The sequence below is a fragment of the Furipterus horrens genome, unplaced genomic scaffold (assembly GCF_987537825.1).
Source record: "Furipterus horrens unplaced genomic scaffold, mFurHor1.1.pri manual_scaffold_4, whole genome shotgun sequence".
Taxonomy (NCBI): domain Eukaryota; kingdom Metazoa; phylum Chordata; class Mammalia; order Chiroptera; family Furipteridae; genus Furipterus; species Furipterus horrens.
In genome coordinates, this window is record NW_028327174.1 from 142,798,309 (window position 1) to 142,816,385 (window position 18,077).

Genomic DNA, 18,077 nt, shown 5'->3' on the forward strand with positions numbered 1-18,077 from the left:
TATATTGAATAAGTCAGAATTAATAGCATAGCTATGGCAGCATTGACACTTTATTTCTATTTATTAAAGTATAGAAACTTATTTCTATTTATTAATAAAGTAAAACAGTGAAATTTTAAAATAATATCAGCTCATGGGAAGTCATGTAGGAAAATATACAGAATCTCAGGCTATCTGAATAATGGAGCATATTAAATCGCTAACTTGTACAAATACCCCTTCTTTGGAAATATTCATACTTTGTCTACAAAACTGATTATATCAGATATCATAAAACATATTTAAAAATTTAGCCCCCAAATAGTTTATCCATATTCTCATATCACAACCAAAAAAGATCTAGGTTAATTATACATATGAGGTCTCTCCCGAAAAAGTCCAACCATTGTTAATATAATGAGAATTGTCTGCACAACATCAATGTAACCTGGCAGCCAAGGAGGGTGGACTGGAATGCGCATGCGTGATCAATGGCCATTCACTGTACTAGTCAGTGGGGGTGGTAGATGCCACTGAGTGGGCATGGATGCTGTGTGGTCATGGCATCCAAAATGACTGAGCGAGTAGAGCAACAAATTATCATGAGTTATTATACACAAAGCACTCAGAACAAAGTCTAGCATATGGTAAGCCTTTGTGAGTCTTTAATATTGTAATTTATAATGTTATTATTGTAATTCGTTTATTATTATTCAAGATGAATTAGCAACTGTCCTCACCCTCAAGAAGTGCTGTCTAAGCGGGGAGGCAGAGGAGTGACTGGTAGTGAAGGCAAAGCACTGCAAGCACAAAGGCAGCCCATGGAGCGCTAGGGCAGGGTGGCTCTTCCTCACTCCTCCCTTGTCAGGGACTGATCCCCTGCTTCAGGCCCAGCACCTAGCCCAGGGGCAGTGTCCTACTAAATTGAAACTCAGCAGCTGAGCTTGAAGAAGAGCTTTATAGAGAGAGGAGTTGGAACGACTTCTGACATTTCCCGCAGGGCAAGGGGGAGGAGAGGGGAGAGCAACCACGAGCAAACGTGCCTCAGCGTGAGGCAGCCTGCAGCGCTCAGGTGCTCCAACTGCAGTGTGGCCGACCACAGGGCAGCCCAGCGGCCGCTGACTGGGGTGGGGTGGGGCGTGAACAAGGAGACAGGGCACCGGTTAGCGAGCCCTGCGGTAACCCAAGGGAGGCCTCATGGGGACCCAAACTAAAGCAGGCCGGTGAGGAGGACTGGGGGGGCTGGCTAGCGTGACCCTGGCAGTACATTGGAGGTGCAAACTGCCCAGGGAGGCCTGCCTTGGTGTCCCAGAGTTCCAGGGGACACCCCGGTGGGAACTACTGGGACCCTCAAGAGGAAAAGCTTTTGCTCGGATGAGGCAGCACCCTCCATCATCCAGTGATGTTGCAGGACGCTTTGTTCCTCCATCATGTGTTTTTCTGGAGGAAAAGAAATCATTTTATTTCATATATGGGAATAGGAATGAATGTTCACAGTCAGGCACCTCCCTGGCCCCCGAATGCTCTTCTCCACCCCAGGGCTGCCTCACACAGCCGGACCTCATGCTGCCCCTCCTGGATGTGAGACAAACACCTTCTGGCTGCCGGCTAACCAAGGCAGCTCAGGAAGCCAGACGTGAAGCCAACACCTCAAATTCCGTGCTTCCGTAAACTCCATCTGTGGTGTGAGAAATGTCTCAGGATTCCAGGACAAATCTACGCGGTCACAGCATTGCTGCTGGTCACTGCAGGAGAACAAGGGGACATAGTTGGGTGACTGGTAGAAGGCGCTCCACCTCCAGGAATTCTGCACCCCAGAACAGTGGCCATGATGCCAAGAGGCATCTCCCGCGCAGACAAGCACTCTTGGGCTCCACTGCAATGGGCGCATCTTCTTAGTGCAGCAAACGTTTCTGCTTTCTCCTGTTTGTGGTTTTACCTGTGGCATTCTCCCCTCAAAAAGTAAGTGAAAATGAGCGTCGCAGTATGTCATCGAGCATCACAAATGAACAAATAGAGGACCACATTGGGCGTTAGCAAGTTTATTTTGTTCATTTTCATTCGGATATGGATTTTTAACTCATAAAAATTCACCACTATCACTACTTTAAATAATCCATTAAGTTGTTCTGGGCACTGCCATCACTGAAATATTTTTTAAAGTAATTTCATTAGTGAGAGCCATCAAATCGCATTGGTAGCACTTTGATCATTCCATCCATTCAATAAATATGCTTTCCTAACTGAGTTGTCCTTCAACAAGTAAGTGCACATAGTCAAGGTTATCTGTCCCCTGTTCTCTTCCTATATGTTCAATGTTAAAATACAATAACATTTATTAAAAGAAACTATAATGAAGCTGTTAAACAGCCAGGTTTACCTTGCTTCAAGCAATACGTATACTTCTAAAAAGTTGCACCTAGGTAGCATTTTTGGCAAATTGTTTTGTATTTTATATTCTTTTTGAAAATAAAAAAAAAAAACAACACTAAAATCGCTTTTATACATAAATTGAGACTCCCCATGCCAAGTTTGCTTGAAATGAAGTATACCTATAAGAATTTTTTAAATGATGTAAACACTGAACACATTTATAATTGCTTATGCGTTCACTCAACAAATATTTATTGATATGTGTTGTGTGGCAAGCACTACATGAAAGAGCTGGGGATTCAATAGTAAACAAGCCAGAGTCCCTTCTCTAGTGGAGATTATGATGCAGTCGGACAGCCAGACTAAACTAGTAAATAATTGCATGACATGATTTCAGGTAGGAGAAGTGCTCTGAGGAAAAATAATACAGGAGAGAGGAACGGAGAATGCTGGTAGAGGGTGTGTTTTAGACATTACATTAGGTTTCTATTGATGCACAACAAATCACCGCAAACTTCGTGGCCTAAAGCAGCACAAATGCATTCTCTCACGTCATCCGTGGCCAGGAATCAAAGCCTATGGTTGCCTGAGTTCTCTGCTTAAGTCTCAAAAGGTTGTAGTCAAAGAGTCAGCCAGGATTGGGTTGAATCTGAGGCTTAGGGTCCTTTTCAAACTCATGTGCTGTTTGCAGAATTCAGTTCCTGCAGCTGCAGGACTCATGGAAGCAGAGCGACAGTGTCTGCAACTGCCCACCCAGGGTAATTGCCACTCAGAGTCAAGGACGGTGACCTGGTCATGAGAGTTAGATCCCACTGAATCACAGGTTCCACCTGCACAAGGACAGTAAACCGGGGGGTGGGGGTGGGGGTGGAGGTCATGGGGCCACCTTAGAATTTTACCTCTTACAGACAGAATGGTCAGGAAAGGGCTTTCCGTATTGGTTACATCTGAGCTAAGACCTGGAAAGAAACATCAGAGCCTGAGCTCTATAAAGGTGACTTGTAGAAAGTGTAAAAGTACATGTGGGGCTGGCTTCTAGACTCACATATTTCTATTGGCCAGTACTATGATAGACACTGGTAAAAATACGTTATAACAGTTCTGAAATAAGCAGTATGTGCGTTTCTATTTGACCAATGAGAAAACCAAGCTTCCAAGAGATTAGCTATCACCCTCAAGTTCACACAAAGTGTGGTAAGACCAGGGTGTGAACCCAGGTGGGGAACCGAGCCACAGAGCAGGTCACAGGAATACCACCTGTGCTGTCACACAGGGGACACACTCAGGAGCCCTCGGCGCTGGGTTTAATGCTCCACCGTCACCATTTGAGATTCTTATAATTTTATCTTGAACTAGGGTTTGTAAGAGTACTCCGAGGAGACAATGGAGCATGTGCATGAGCAGAGGGGATGCGCACGACGTGAGAACCTGCCCATCCTGGCCGACCTGTTCACATACAGCATTTGGGGAGCCCCATGGCACAGAATTCCAGTGGACCCATGATGGTGAGAGCCCAGGGAGACTCAACATGAATACAAGGTACGCATGTTATGTCTATGACTAAGTAAACGAGGAGCTAGCTGCCCTGAGAGGGTACATCATTTTCATTCAAACCAGACAGCTTTGGGGATCCTGAAAACAGCTGCACCCATGTGGCCCAGCCCGCGGACAGTGAACAGGGTGGGAGTGAGAGTGAGCACTGGGGAATGTCCCTAGAAAACTGAAAATGTATGAGAATCCTAAGCCAAAGATGTGTCTCCAATGAGCTTCCTCAAATAGCAGCACATTGTTCTAGTAGAGCTTTTGGAAAATACTCCTCCTTGGAGCCAATACAGCGCAGTGTAGTCTGAACTCTGGGACCAGACTTCTGAGCGGTGATGCATCTCAGTTGGTTGTATGGGGACCTCACTCTACCAGCCACCACCTCGGCAACCTCCATGGCTGCCTGAGACACTCGAGGGTGGGTTTTATTACAACACTTGCGGGTGAGATACATGTGAGCTATGTGAGATGCATTCCTGGGATGGATGATATTTTAAACTTCATTGTTCATTTATAACTTACTGAAAAAACTAAAGTTTGCTCTTTAACATTCACAAAACTAAGTCTAAAAGAGCTTTAAGTTCTGTACCTGGGTTGATGTAATTTGGATTTGAGGACAGATATGACCCTGAGAGCAAATGTCCAGGTACCAGCAAAATTTCCAGGCACTATTTCAGACTTGCAAGGTAGTGGACATGGAAAGACTGAAGTCAAGGTCTCCAAACATTAAAGGGGACCCAGATAATATCTTGGTTACAATGAAACAAGAAGAGCATTCATTAAGGTAAATGGGTGATATGTTAAAAGGCAAATTGGAGAATAGGATAGCAGAGTAGGGCAGAAGGAGCTGGAGGCCTAAGAGGGAGGAAGGGAATCTGCTGGGCTGGGGGCGGGGGGGTGGTGCTGTGGACACACCCTCTTGAAGGTACTCCCTCCCCATCTCTGAAGCCCTTTATGACTCCTCAATGCCGTGTGATGCAGGCGTGGCAATAAAGCCAAGAGCCTGCCCTCTCAGAGCTCAGTTGCGTTGAGCAGCTTTGCCTTTCGGAAAATGGGACTCGACCTATTTCTGAATGTGCTTCAAGAGATTTATCTGTACGTCTTCGCAGAACCTAGAGATGACACCCGCAGCCTAACTTACATCTGTGTGCTGTGGGTGCTCCTCCTAATCTTCATTTGCGTGGTGGGAATTCCATCTACCCCAACCTACTGGGAAAGTGAACACAATGAAAAGGTAAGGAAACTTGAGCAGGCCCCAACAGAGATTCTTTACTGTTGTTCCCCTTTTTACTCGAGTTTGGTTGAGTCAGAGAGACACCAAAGATGGGATGTCTGAGGAGAGACTAGAACGTCACTGTTCCAGGGGACGGGACCGGGCAGGGTTAGGGTCCAGGGAGGACTCAGGTTGCCACATGAAGCTCACACACCATGTGGGTGTGGTGGCAGGTTTCTGGCTAAGATTCCAAACACAGTGAGTCCCTAGTTCTTGATCAAGTTATTTAGAGACTTTGGTTTCTCTGCAGGAAATCAGAGTTAACCAGAACTTTAGCATCAGTCACGTCGTTCACTGAGCCCCCAGCCTTTGCGTTGGGCTGGTCAGGAGAGCAGTGCTGAGCCTCTCAGAGCCCCTGAGAAGAGAGGCAGGGCTCCATCCCAGGTTACACGGTCCTATGTGAGGGAACATGGGCAACTGTAGGCCTCAGATTATACGCCTGCATTGAGCAGAGGCCCTCTGAGAATATCCAGTGTGGCCCTCACAGACAAAAGCCTTTCTTGAGCTTTTCAAAGAAGGAAAAATTAAAAACATTTTAAAGCTTTAAATTTTGGTAAAAACAAAAACAAAAACCAAAGAAACAAACAAAAAACCAAAAAAGTTCTATTAATTAAAATGAGCTTGTTGGCTCAGAGAGACATTATTCTTGAATAATAAATATCTGCGTTTCTTAGGGAGAGGATTGAGAGAAGTGAGTCCCAACCTCTCATTCTTTTCTTTCTGTTCTCAGCGTCGGACCAGAGCCAAGAGGAGAAGGAAAGGTGGGACATTGAGAGGTAAGGCTATGCCTGTCCCGCCCGAACTCCCAAGGGTGACCCCCTCTCTCTCTCTTTTCCATGAGGTACCAGGTGCCTGTTCTCTGGCACTTGGTAGATACAGTCCCTCTCAGAACAAAGAGCCCTCGGAGGGGAGGCTCATGCAAAGACAGTCAGAACCTGAGACTTCTCAGATTCTCTGCTCTGCTGTCCTTGGGTAGGAAGCATCATGGACCGGGGCAATGGGTGTTGCCCAGTAGATGTCCAGAGTCAGAACTCCTGTCTCCTGACTCTGTGAAGGTACCTTGGTTTCGGACTGATCAGATTCCTCTTTGTTGTAACCACTGACCTCTCTGCTTCACAGAGTGGTTTTGAGCATCCAATGAGATAATGTGTATAAAAAGTACTTTATAAATGAAGCAACGTGGACATGGGGACCTTAGTAGTATCATTGAGCATTTGACTTCATACTAATTCTTGGGGCTTTCAGAGTCTACTCTCCCAATGGTCTCCCATTAAGGGACCCCTGTGCAATACCTATGTGTCTACCTTAATTATGTGTAACCCACTCTCCTGGTTTCCCAGGTTCAAGATATTACCACAGGGGAAAAGAGAAGAAGAACACGGGGCTAAGTTCTGTCCTAAAAAGGTGACTAGTCTTTCCCCCCTTTTCTTGGTCTCTCTTTAGCATGTTCTATGCAATTCCAGGGATTCGGTGTAACCTTCCATAGTGATGGGAGGAGGTTGCCATGGGAACGGGAATGTGAGTGAATGCCTTGGGGTGAGTGCTGCTGAGTACATTGTGGCATCATGGATGTGGAGCAATGTGAAGGGGCAGCAGGCTTCAGGTGGCCCCACCCCACCAGGCCAATAGGTCCTTCTTTCCTTGTGCTGGTCCTGGCTGCAGCTTTGTACCTCCTGTCTCCTGCAGCCCCCTGGGCCAGCATCATGATACCATCAGTGTTCATCAACATGTATATCCAGACCCCTCCTGTGAGGTGTATAATCACACAACTGCTGAGCTCGATCGGCTGCCGGTCTCAGAGGCCCTGGAAGATCCTCCTCCCTCTGTGTCCCCTCTGGCTTCTACAGCTCCCGTGACTGAGTCATCATCATCCACTCAGTTCTCTGCCTTCTCAGCAGTCCCTCCGGGATACCTAATCCCACCTCCTCTGCCTGAGCCTTTCTCACCACCCCCCTCTCTTCTCTCTCCTGACCAAAGGGCTCCCTTGGGTAAAGTTTTGTCACCCTCACCACCAGGCCAAGCTCTGCCTCCAGAGCCTTTTCCTCCTCTGGAACCCAGATTCCCAGTGCACAGTTCCGTACCTCAACCCAAAGACTCTTTCTCTTCAAACCTGGCACAATGGGATTTCCATAAAGAGTTTCCTGACATCTATTCTACAAAGACTTCTCCTGGAGGAGACGCTGCTGTCAAACTTATAGGTCCTAGATACCACCTGTTTCTCAGCCCTGATGAGCACGATTTGGCACAGCAGTACTCATATCTTAAGACCGGGGAGGACCATTTAAAGCACAAGCTTTTCTGGGGTCTTCCATCTCTGCACAGCGAGTCCTTGCCCTCTGCTGGCCATGCCTTGGGTGACTGTCCCTCAATCTTTATTTTTAATAGCGTCTCCAATGCCCCTACAGGCCAAGAACCTCCAGTACTTCCTGATTTCCTACCTCCGTCCTTGCTTAAGGCCCAACCACAACCCTTGTCTCAAACCCTGCACCAGTCCCAACGCCAAACTGTCACTCAGACCCAACCACAGGTCCACCTTCAACCCCCACTCCCAATCCCTACATCCAGTCCCATAACCCAGGATAGTGCCTGTGGAGTGCAATTTCATGGACCCCAGAATGAATTAGAACACATCAGCTCATCTGAAATTCAACACCTAGAATGCAAGGTATTGCAGAAGACACAGGAAAGTTTGTTGGGCTTACCCTCTGTGGTTCAAAAGTCTACAGAAGCCTTCCATGCTCCAGCTCCCACCTGTCCTTCTTGCCAGCCCTCTGAGGACTATATTTCAGTTTCCATCGATCCTGGAGAGTTTCTACTCAACAGTGAACTTCAACAGAAACTTGAGAAACACCTTAAAAGGAAGACCATCCACCACAGGTGGGGCCTGCCCCGCAGGATCCACGAGTCTCTGTCACTGATGAGACCAAAGAAGTGCTCAGACAGATGTGAGTCAAAGAACAGTTATGGCCTCCTGTGGATGTCTGAGTATAAGGGCCAGAGTAGCCAGCCAGGAAGCTTCCGTGAGAGTGGCTCAGAAATGCTTCGGCCAGAGGAGCCGGGGACAGATGAGGAGCAGAGACAAAAGAATGATCCAGAAGATCTGTTGAGTGACTCAGAGAGCTACTCAGGTAAGGACGTGGGGTATGGCTCTGAGAAAGGCCTAGCCATGATGAGTCCATCAGAAGAAAATTCAATGGTGTCAGGGGAGAGTGAAAGTCCAAGACAACTGGAAAATGACTTGAAACTACATCTCAGCAAGAAGCTTGATGATATCAGTGAGGGTCAGCTCCCTGGGCCTGTGCATGGTTCCTGGCACACTATGGAGGAGACTCCTTCTGTAAAGTCCCACATCAAAATAGAACAGAGGAGTCTGCCACCACCAGTGGGCAGGGACTACTGTGTGGACACATCCCAAGAGCTTTCCTTCCTGGTGTCCGGAGCACAGCAGTTGCTGGAAGCTCATATTACCAAGTTTCATGAAGAGACATTACAGGGCCTTCCTGCCAAGGACCTTGAATCCATGGAAATCTTTAAACTGAGAGATACTTCATCTCATTCCTCATATGATTCCCACTTCTCCTCCTCAACCAACTGGATTTCGAAGATGAACTCCAAACCTCGGGGCTTCACGCCCGTGAGAGGAAGCCCTAGAATCCTTTATGGATTAGGACAGAGAACAGAAACAGCCACTGTCCTGAATACTCCTCCCCCTGCCCCCTCACTTGTGGGCGAGGAAGGACAGGGGACCCTGAAACAATCACCCTCTGATAACAAACACGTGGTTGTAGAGGAGGCTCAGAAAATTTGTGGAGCCAGACAAAATGTTCTGCCTGTCACAAACAACATCACTGGCAAAGCAAGGCAGAGACATTTTCCAATAGACAACACTCACCCGCCAAAGCTGCCTGCAGGGCAAGCCGGGGCCAGCCATGAGCCAGAGGGCAAGAGTGTGAATTCCAGTGACAGAGCAGAAATGCAACTGGGCAAAAGCACGGAGGGGACAGCAGAACCTGCTTCCATGCCCACCGTGTCCGGGGAGATAGTCAAGGCTGAGGAGCTGAATGGTGTTCAATACAAAACCAGAGACACCTTCACAACCAACGAGCCGGGAATCTCCCGAAGAATAAATGTTAATGAGAGCAAAGAAACAACTGCGGTGACTACTAAAGTGCCCCCACCAAAAACACCAGCTCCCCAAGATCCTACGTCTTCAGACTTAAACAAGCAACTCACTGATGAGTTCGAGTTTAAGCTGGAGACGAGAAAGAATAGACAGGCCCAAGGCAAACCCACTGACGTGTCCCATGAGACTAACAAAGCCTCCCTGCCTCATGCTCAGAGTGTCCCCAGGCTGGACATGGGACTTTCCCAGGTGCTGCGTGTCCATTTGGAGAAGAGAAGAGCCAGTATGGAGCAGCAGCAGGAGCCTTGGGTCCCTGAGCACATCTTAAACTTGTGCCAGAATAAGAATTTGCCACCAGCTACAGAGAAAGGGAGTCCCACAAGCCCCAGATCAGAAGAGCTTGGTGCAGGGGATGCAGGGTTGGTAGCATCCCAACCTGGAAGAGTGAGAGATTCTACTCAGAAGATGGTTGTGAGCAAGTCTTCCCAGACCCTATCACAGAAGAGACAATCTCTTCCTGATACTAATTTCATAAATAAAATCAAAGCATTTTTTAAATGGCATAATCCTGAGGTGAAAAGCACAAAGCAAGAAGACCCCCAGGTAAAGGGCAGCTGCATAGCATCTGTGCAGAGCAGAGGCCCAATTAGAAGGAGAGCAACCTTTACTGGGATGATGGACGCAAAGAGAGCCATTTTAGAACTCGGGAAGTTCCCTGAGGAGAAAGTGGGACCTCAGCCCACAGGAGCTACCGCCTGCCCTCAAGAGCCCCTTCCCTCGGCAGTGAAGCTGGGGACAGATCAGCAGAAGGCAGCAGTGCGGGCCCAGGCGCAGCCTGTCCACTCCAGGGCCCCCTCCTGTAAGTCCTCCCGCCAAACAGCCATCTTTCCTGGCCAGAGCTCTATGAGCAGAAATGAGGACAGACACCCCCAGAAAGTTGGGGCATTAAAAGACCATCAATTTCATCAGAAGCAGCCCCAATCTGTGCCCTCCAGGGGGATTGTGACCCATCCGAGCCCCACCTGCAGGCCTCACACTACCTCCTGCTGCTCTCACCACTGCAGAAGGCACTTGTGTGTAGAGATCTGTGCCTGTGATTTAGACAGTAAATCCTATTCTGTAATTTCCAGGCAATTCCTTCCTTATGGAGAATATTGATTTGCCTAATAAATGTTTCCCTGCTAATAGTGCTGTCTTTCCTCTGTACTGTGTTGGGGGCATGGGTTTTGGGTATCTCCAGGCTTGTGCTTAAAGAAAAGGAGTTCGTTCAGCTCCTACTGATTGCTTCCTTTGGCTTCCAAAGTGACCAGTCCCTGGAGCACTTGTAGAGAAGTAGATATCACATACCCTCCCCGAAAGCCCACTTCCTCCCTGACGAAGTTTGAGGAGATGAGCTCTGTCTCCTTCCTCATAGCTTAGCCTTAATGAACGTGGACAGAAGCCCACACTTTCCCCTCAGGGAAGGTTTTGTATCCTTGAGAAGAGCAGGGAAGACAGGCCTTCTGTATCTGGAAAAGGTCAAGGACAGAATATTTTAGAAAATATTAGTGAAGAGGAGACAGTGGCTTAATCATTATTTAGAAGTCCATGATCAGAAAATGCCACAAGTGGGTGAACCCTGAATGGGAGTGTTTGGGGCAATATTGCTGCAGTGGATCTTGGGCTGGTTGGGGTAGGGTCTAGGAACAGCACAAACGCTGCTTCCATATGTTTCTGGTGGGTCATGTTCATGTGTTAGGGAAGCATATTTTAACCTTGACATTGACATATATCTACCGAAGGTCACCTTGGGGAAGTGGTTCCCATCTCTGGACATTTCTTCAGGCTGCAGGATTGATGACATTTCTTTTCCTGAGCAAAAGCACCACTCAGCTATCAGTGGTAGGAATGTTAACCAGGCAGACACCTACCTCCCAAGGTAAAATAAAGCTGAGAGTAAGGACAAGATACCCTAGAGTGAATGAGGAAGTAAGAACAAATGAAGAGGGGGAGAGTGACCTCGTGGGTGGACAAAGGTCTATAAGCTTCATCAGCCCCACACAGGGACCCTGTCTTGCTCCCGGCTTCCTCACACCGACGCCAGCTCTATCTGCCGTGGCTGAGCAGAGCAGAGCACAGCATACTGATGCCTCACACCCAGAGTACGTGGGCTGTCCTTGAGAAGTAAAGCAGTATTTGCACGGCATCCCTGCCTTTGGGAAAGGGGAGCTGGTGCTGCCTTCCATCCGTGCTTGAAGGAAATATACAGGAGCTTGCCCTTAGTGTGTACAGCTCTCCTGTCCGGGTGGAGATGCCACCTCGGATATTCATGACTTTGGTGGTGCTATAATCTCCCAGAACACCAGCAGCTCACAAACCAGAAGTGAGCTCTAGGCTATGCACTGGGGTTACGGATATTTGAGGGCTCACCACAGACCTGCATGGAATGCTTTTTTTTTTTTTTTTTTTTTTTTTTTGCCAAACCTGCAACATACCCTTACTATAGCAGTCTGGAGGGAAGCCATCTCCACTTTCATACACTGAAACACAAAAATGGAATGAATGTCCTAGTGAGCACTTTAGGTAGTTTTCCTAGCAAGCCTTGTGAATCCAGAGGGTAAAGAAAAATAAAATACAAAAACCAGATGTCCAGCACAGCCTCTCTCACTACCACATTTGTATCTTCTTGTCCAGACTGATGACATTGACCGTACAATGTTGGAAGCTTGGTGTCACAGAAAAAATATGCAGATTTTGTGAAAGTCCTACTGGGGAAAAATTGCGGAATAGGGCTCACGGGGCAGGGAACTTGAGGAGGTGAGCAGGCAGGGGAGGACTCTAACATCCATGTGCATCAAGCAGCCAATGACCCAGCCTCCCAGCTCTTACGTCATGTCATCTTAGGCCCCTTTGCCTCCTCTCCAGTGCAGTTACTGCCACACTGTAGGGCTTATTCCCAGGAACACCTCAGCCATCAGGAATAATGCAATCCGACCTTCCACCCTGTGGCCTTGTTCCCCTATCCTCCCATCATAGGTGCCCCTTGTTAATTTTTCAATGCCAAGACATACATTTTTCCACTTACTCGCTGTCAATCCACAAAGCCCTTGTCTTCTTTCCTCACCAAGGTGGACTTGATGGTCTTTCTGGTTACTAACATTTAAAAAAGCTCCTCTACAATGGCCCCCACCCCAGTTCCCTTTCACTCTTCCTGTCTGGCAAAATTTCAAGTCTGTGATTTTCCAGAAATATCTTTCTATAGGTAATGGCTTACTCTTGGATAAAATCTCACAATCGATTCTACTGATGCCCCTGAACTACTGGAAATTATTCTTTCATTCCACAAATAACGATCCCATGCTGATTAACATAAGAACAAAAAAAAAAAAAAAATGGAGTTTAGGTCCCTGTTTCTTCAGTCCATTCTCTCCCCAAAGCTACTCAAATCTGTTTCAAATCTCACTGGCCTCACATTGAGGCATCTCCACATGCCCAGCAGGTGAACTGGGCTATACGCCATGAGATGGGAACTTTCCAACAACACTTTTCACATTCTTCCTTTACTTGTTCCTTCCCAATATCAAAGGAATGACACTTCTTGAAATCATCTCGTGGACAGACACCTAAATGCCCATCTTGTTGGGTGAGGATAGACTGATGCACCCTTGCTTATGAGATACCCACAATCTTTTATTTTTTTAAGCCTGTTAACACAGAAATGTTTAAACATGCCTAAGAGCAGCTAGAACAATGTATCTTCCAATGTACCCTCACCCAACTTCCACAATTACCTCTCGTCTGTGTAATACATCCCTTTTTACAATACAATAAAGTGGAAAAGCCCATTGAAACATCTTGCCATCCATCTTTCAGACACATGCTAGGTGTCCATGTCAGAGTTCTCATTTTTATTTCATATTTATCACATGTAGAACACACTTATGCACCACAGATGTAAACAGTAGCAAGCTTTTAAAGATTTTGGCAATCAGTTCTGCTCTGCCTTCTAGCCAGCCCCGAAGAGCCATTTGAGTGAATTCTTCCCTTAATTTCATGCAAACAGTAATCTTATAGAGTAAATCCAGTGCACAATATTGCTGTCCCTTAATCACGCAGTAACTAGGCCTACATGCTAAATGTACAGAAGTAGAAATCTACAGAATTGGCATCACTATATGTGTTTTCAAATGTTAAGAAGAAATTTTTTTCCTGTTAAACATGGAAATGACTTAAACACAGTAGATCAGACACACTGATCTGTTTCTTCCCAAAGTGCCATTAATAGTAAAAGGTAAGATGAAAAGATGCTCAGCATCACTAGCCATCAGAAAAAATACAAATCAAAAACACTGTGATATAGCAACAGACACACAAAGAAATGGCTAGAATGACAAAGTCAGGTAAGTGTCACTGAGAATGTGGAGCAAGTGGAGCCCTCATGGGTTGGTTGCTGGTGGGAATGAGAAAGGGTACAGCCACTTTGACAAATAGTCCAGCACTTCCTCAAAATGTCAAATATGGAGTTACCATATGATGCAGCAATTTCTTGTCGGCATCAATTTCTTGTCCACACCAAAACTTGTAAACAAATGTTCATAGCAGTATTCAGTATTTACAATAGTCAAAAGGTGCAAAAAACCCAAAGGTCCATCTATTGATGAATGGATGAATAAAACATGGCATATCCATGCAATATAATATATTTGGCAATAAAAAGTATTAATACCTGCTACAACATGGATGAACCTTGAAAGCATTATGCTAAGTGAATAAAGATGGTCACGAATGATCACGTATGATTCTATTCACATGAAATGTCCAAAACAGAGAAAACTAAAGAAACAGAAAATACATTAGTGGTTGCTTAGGGCTGGAGGTTAGGGAAGGAAGGAGAGGAGAGGGATTAAAACCAAAGGTTATAAGATTTTTTTTTTTTTTTGAAGTCATGAAAATGTTTTAAAATTGACTGGGGGTGAACATATCTGTGAATATACTAAACTCATAAAATTATATACTTTAAATAGGTGAATTGTATAGTATATGAACTGTACTTAAATAAAATTAGGATAAGGAAAGGATTTTAAAAGTAACTACTTGAGAAGGACAAATAGAGGAGAGGATAAGACATCAGATGTCAATGCAATTCGGGAAGACAGGAGTGCAGGTGAGGAGAGGTGAACGACACCAGACAAGAAATGAGGAGTTCCATGCATTAAACATCTTGAATTTTTGTTTTTATTGTTTTTGTTTTATATTATGTATAATTTTTAAAACCTTTAATTCTTTTTTGGGAGCTGAGACCTTCTCCAGTAGTTGATAAGATCCTTTTGGACAGTGAGCAGGCTTCAAGTGTACGGTGGATGCCAGCTTTCTTGCCTGGGGCAGAATCAGAGAGTATTTAGAGTCGGATTGCACACTGCTGGGGCAAAGTGGTAGTGGTCTGACATGGTCTGTAGCTGTCCACAGGCTGTGCAGGCTCTGGGGTTTCCTGGTTGGTTCAGGTGAAGGTCATCCCCAACCTGTGTTCTATTCGGGGCCACCCTGCATGAGCTATAAAGCAATCTGAGATGACTTATACTTGTGCTGGTCCTGGAAATTCCCAGGTGAAGCCAAAGTGTGAATCTATTCTGGCTGCTGCTAGTGCTGGGTCTGGGGCAACTCATCAAGAGGTACAGTGGCTACAGACTCACTGAGGCCAGCTGTTGACTGTTTGACAGGATGTAGGAAGTTGTCAAGCATGAGCCAACACCAGCCATTCATATGAAAAAGTTAGCCGGTTAACATTTTGGGTAGGCCAGTATGATGGGTGAGATGGAGTCTCAGGGGATCTCCATGGTGGGGCACAGTGTTAGCCATGTTGAGGGAATCTCAGATATGGCACCCACCTGCTGGTTCTGGGATGAGAAGGCCCAGAATGGGGACAATGGTCTCTGCCCACCTTCCTGTCTGGGAGAAAACTGTCCCCCAGCTTTTGCCATGATGCTAGACACTTCATTTCCTCCCTGTATGCCACTAGTGCTTTTCAAGGTGCTACCCCAGTCCTGGAGCTTAGAGGGAGTGAGACTGAGTAAGTCCCTGTATGAGTTTTTTAAGAGGAACTTCTTGGGACCCCAGAATTTTCCTGTTCCAATACAATCCCCACTGGTTTTTGGAGCCGGAAATTATGGGAACTTATTTTGCTGGTACTGAAACCCCGATCTTGGGGCCTGGTGTGGATGGTCCTACACCACAGTGGATGTGGGACAAGCCCATTCCACGTCTCTGCCCTCCTACCAGTCTGGATGTATGTTTTTTTGTTTTGTTTTTTTAATTTCCTAATTGTCAGGTTTCCTTTCCACTCACTTTTTGATCATTCCAGGTGATAGTTATTATATATTTTAGTTGTAATTTTGATGTGGTTGTGTGAGGAGGAGAGCCCTGTTTACCTATGCCACCATCTTAACTGAAAGTGCCTTTTATTAGAACCTTACAAGGGTTTCTTGATGCTTCTGTTTCCGTTGTCCAGAGGTCCTGGAGTCATATAATTTTCCATTTATAGAAATGACATAATCTTCAAAAACTCTTTGTCTTGGGTTAATTCAGCCTTTTTTCACTTCATATACAGTAAAGGAATGATAATCTGTCCAAAATGTGTTCTTTCATGAGGCTGTGTTGTAATAACAATAGTCAGCCTGAGTTTATCCACAATTCTGTTTATAGTTTATGCGCATGCACAGACATGCACAAACATTGTGTGAGCCCTTTTTGTCCTCTAAAACCAAATATCCTGGTTTTTTAGATGTCTTGTTAGTTCTTTCTTTTTTTCTTATTTCGTTGTTAAAATAAAATCCTATCTATTGAAAAGTTTAAATGCTGTATTTATATTGTAGCAGCTTTATGAAACCATTTTCCTAACCTTGAGAAGAAATTGGTCTTTTGAAATGAGGCAAAAGAGGTTTGTGACTTCTGATGATAGAGAGAAAAAAACAACAACAACATACCATCTTCCTGGTTCTCAAGTCTCTCGAGGCTCTTGCTCTTGGGTTGTGCTGTGAGGAAGTCCAGGCACAGGCAGGGGCCATGTGTACATTTTCAGGTAGATAGCCACACCGGAAGTCATAGCCAACAGCCAATTCAAGCACCAAACAGGTGAGGAAGTATCCAAATGTCTTCCGCTTTAAAACGATATGACATCAACTGCATGAGAGACTCTCATCGAAACTGCTTTGCTGAATACAGTCCACATTCAGAATTATGAAAGATAATAGTAAAATAATCATTGTTGCTTTACCCCCACCAAATATCTATTGGTTTGCTATGCAGCTAGAGATAGTTGGAGCGGTATGATATTTGAATTTTATTAAACTCAATCTGCATGTATCTGTTTCTACCTATCAAATATTCAAAATGTCACTGTGCTAATTTTCTCTTCCATCTTGTCTGAAGATTGGGCTAGTAGCTCTACTTAATATATGTACTGGAAACAGAGTGAAATATGGTAGAAAATAGGGAAAGAAAAAAAGACAGAGACTAACTTGCTCACACCGAAATACACCTGGCACTCGTCTCAAGGATATCCTAATCTTGCAATGATCTAAATGGAGGTCCATACAGTGTTATAAAGGGGATCATCAGAAGTTTTGGCAGAGTAGTCCTCTTGTCCCTGCTGGTTTCCCTGTACTGCCATATGCTGTAGTCATTGAGGTATAGAATTTAATCTCCTGTTTATCCTAAAGAGCTACATGGGGAATAAGGTCAGTACCAGATCCTACCAGACGTGAAAAAGTAACTCAACGTTCAATAATTTAGTTCACATTTTTGTTGTAATTTTTCCTTTGTAAATACTTCATTATTTGAACATTTTTTCATGTCATTTCATAAAGATCTGAGTACTAATAATGTCTAAAGTAGGAATCTTGAAGCACAGGTGTACAATATATATTGTGCATGAAAGGAAGACAAATACCCCCTTACTGCAGATATCTAATGAAAGGCACTTTAGTAATTCATCACAATTTAAACTGTGATCATCAATGTAATATAAATAATAAATAAAACATTTTGAAGTTGATATCTCATATGTAGAATAACATAGTTGATTGAAAAGGCAAACATTTAGGAAATTGGTATGGTAACGTTTCACAACTCACTCAATGTTAAACAGTAATGAATTTGATTTTGTGTTCATCATTGGATTTTTTAATGGTCTTGAGCAAATCGCTTAGCTTTCAGAGAAATCATATGAATTAAAAAAATGCAATTGGCAGGCCATTCTGTTCTACCAGAAGGTAAATGTTTGGCTCTGGGAAGAAAATGGGGGAGAGTTCAGCTGTTAAAGTTCTATGTTTTTTTTTAGTTTTATTCTAATTCTCCCTACTATTAGACCTCTGTGGTATAGTCAACTAGTGACAGTTAATAAATACTGAACTCAGGTCATCTGGACTGAGACATTAGGCAGTGCTGTGCAGACATGTTGTGCTTTTAGTAGATGACCCAACAGGACAGTTCTCTGCTGGTGCTTCAATAGTGGGGTGCTTTACTAAATTGCTGTATCTATTTCTAATCCAGTAAAATTAATTACTTTTGCCAATACTGCAGTCGATTTTTATAGAAAGAAGATCACTGAACTTAGCTGCTTTGAAAGCACATTATGGTAAAGGAAAGGGTTGTAAAATTGATCCTTGGGATTCCAAGAGGGCCACTTGCACTGCTCTGTGCCAGTGAAATTTATAATAATATTGAATTTGTTGTTTACAACAATGGTAAGCATATGGACAGAAGATAAAACCAGTAGCCTTCATTGAATGCCAGGCTCTGTGTTGATCCAGG

At 44.9% G+C, this 18,077-nt stretch overlaps 1 protein-coding gene across 1 annotated transcript; it reads left to right on the forward strand.

Moving 5' to 3' along the window:
• Window positions 1-1,353: 1,353 nt before the first annotated feature.
• LOC150012981 (spermatogenesis-associated protein 31D1-like) lies at window positions 1,354-10,448 on the forward strand. Its single transcript, XM_090275200.1, has 6 exons — window positions 1,354-1,646; window positions 3,044-3,136; window positions 4,876-5,128; window positions 5,898-5,943; window positions 6,508-6,571; window positions 6,854-10,448. The coding sequence occupies exons 1-6, from the start codon at window positions 1,354-1,356 to the stop codon at window positions 10,446-10,448; spliced, it is 4,344 nt and encodes a 1,447-aa protein (XP_090131326.1).
• Window positions 10,449-18,077: the final 7,629 nt, after the last annotated feature.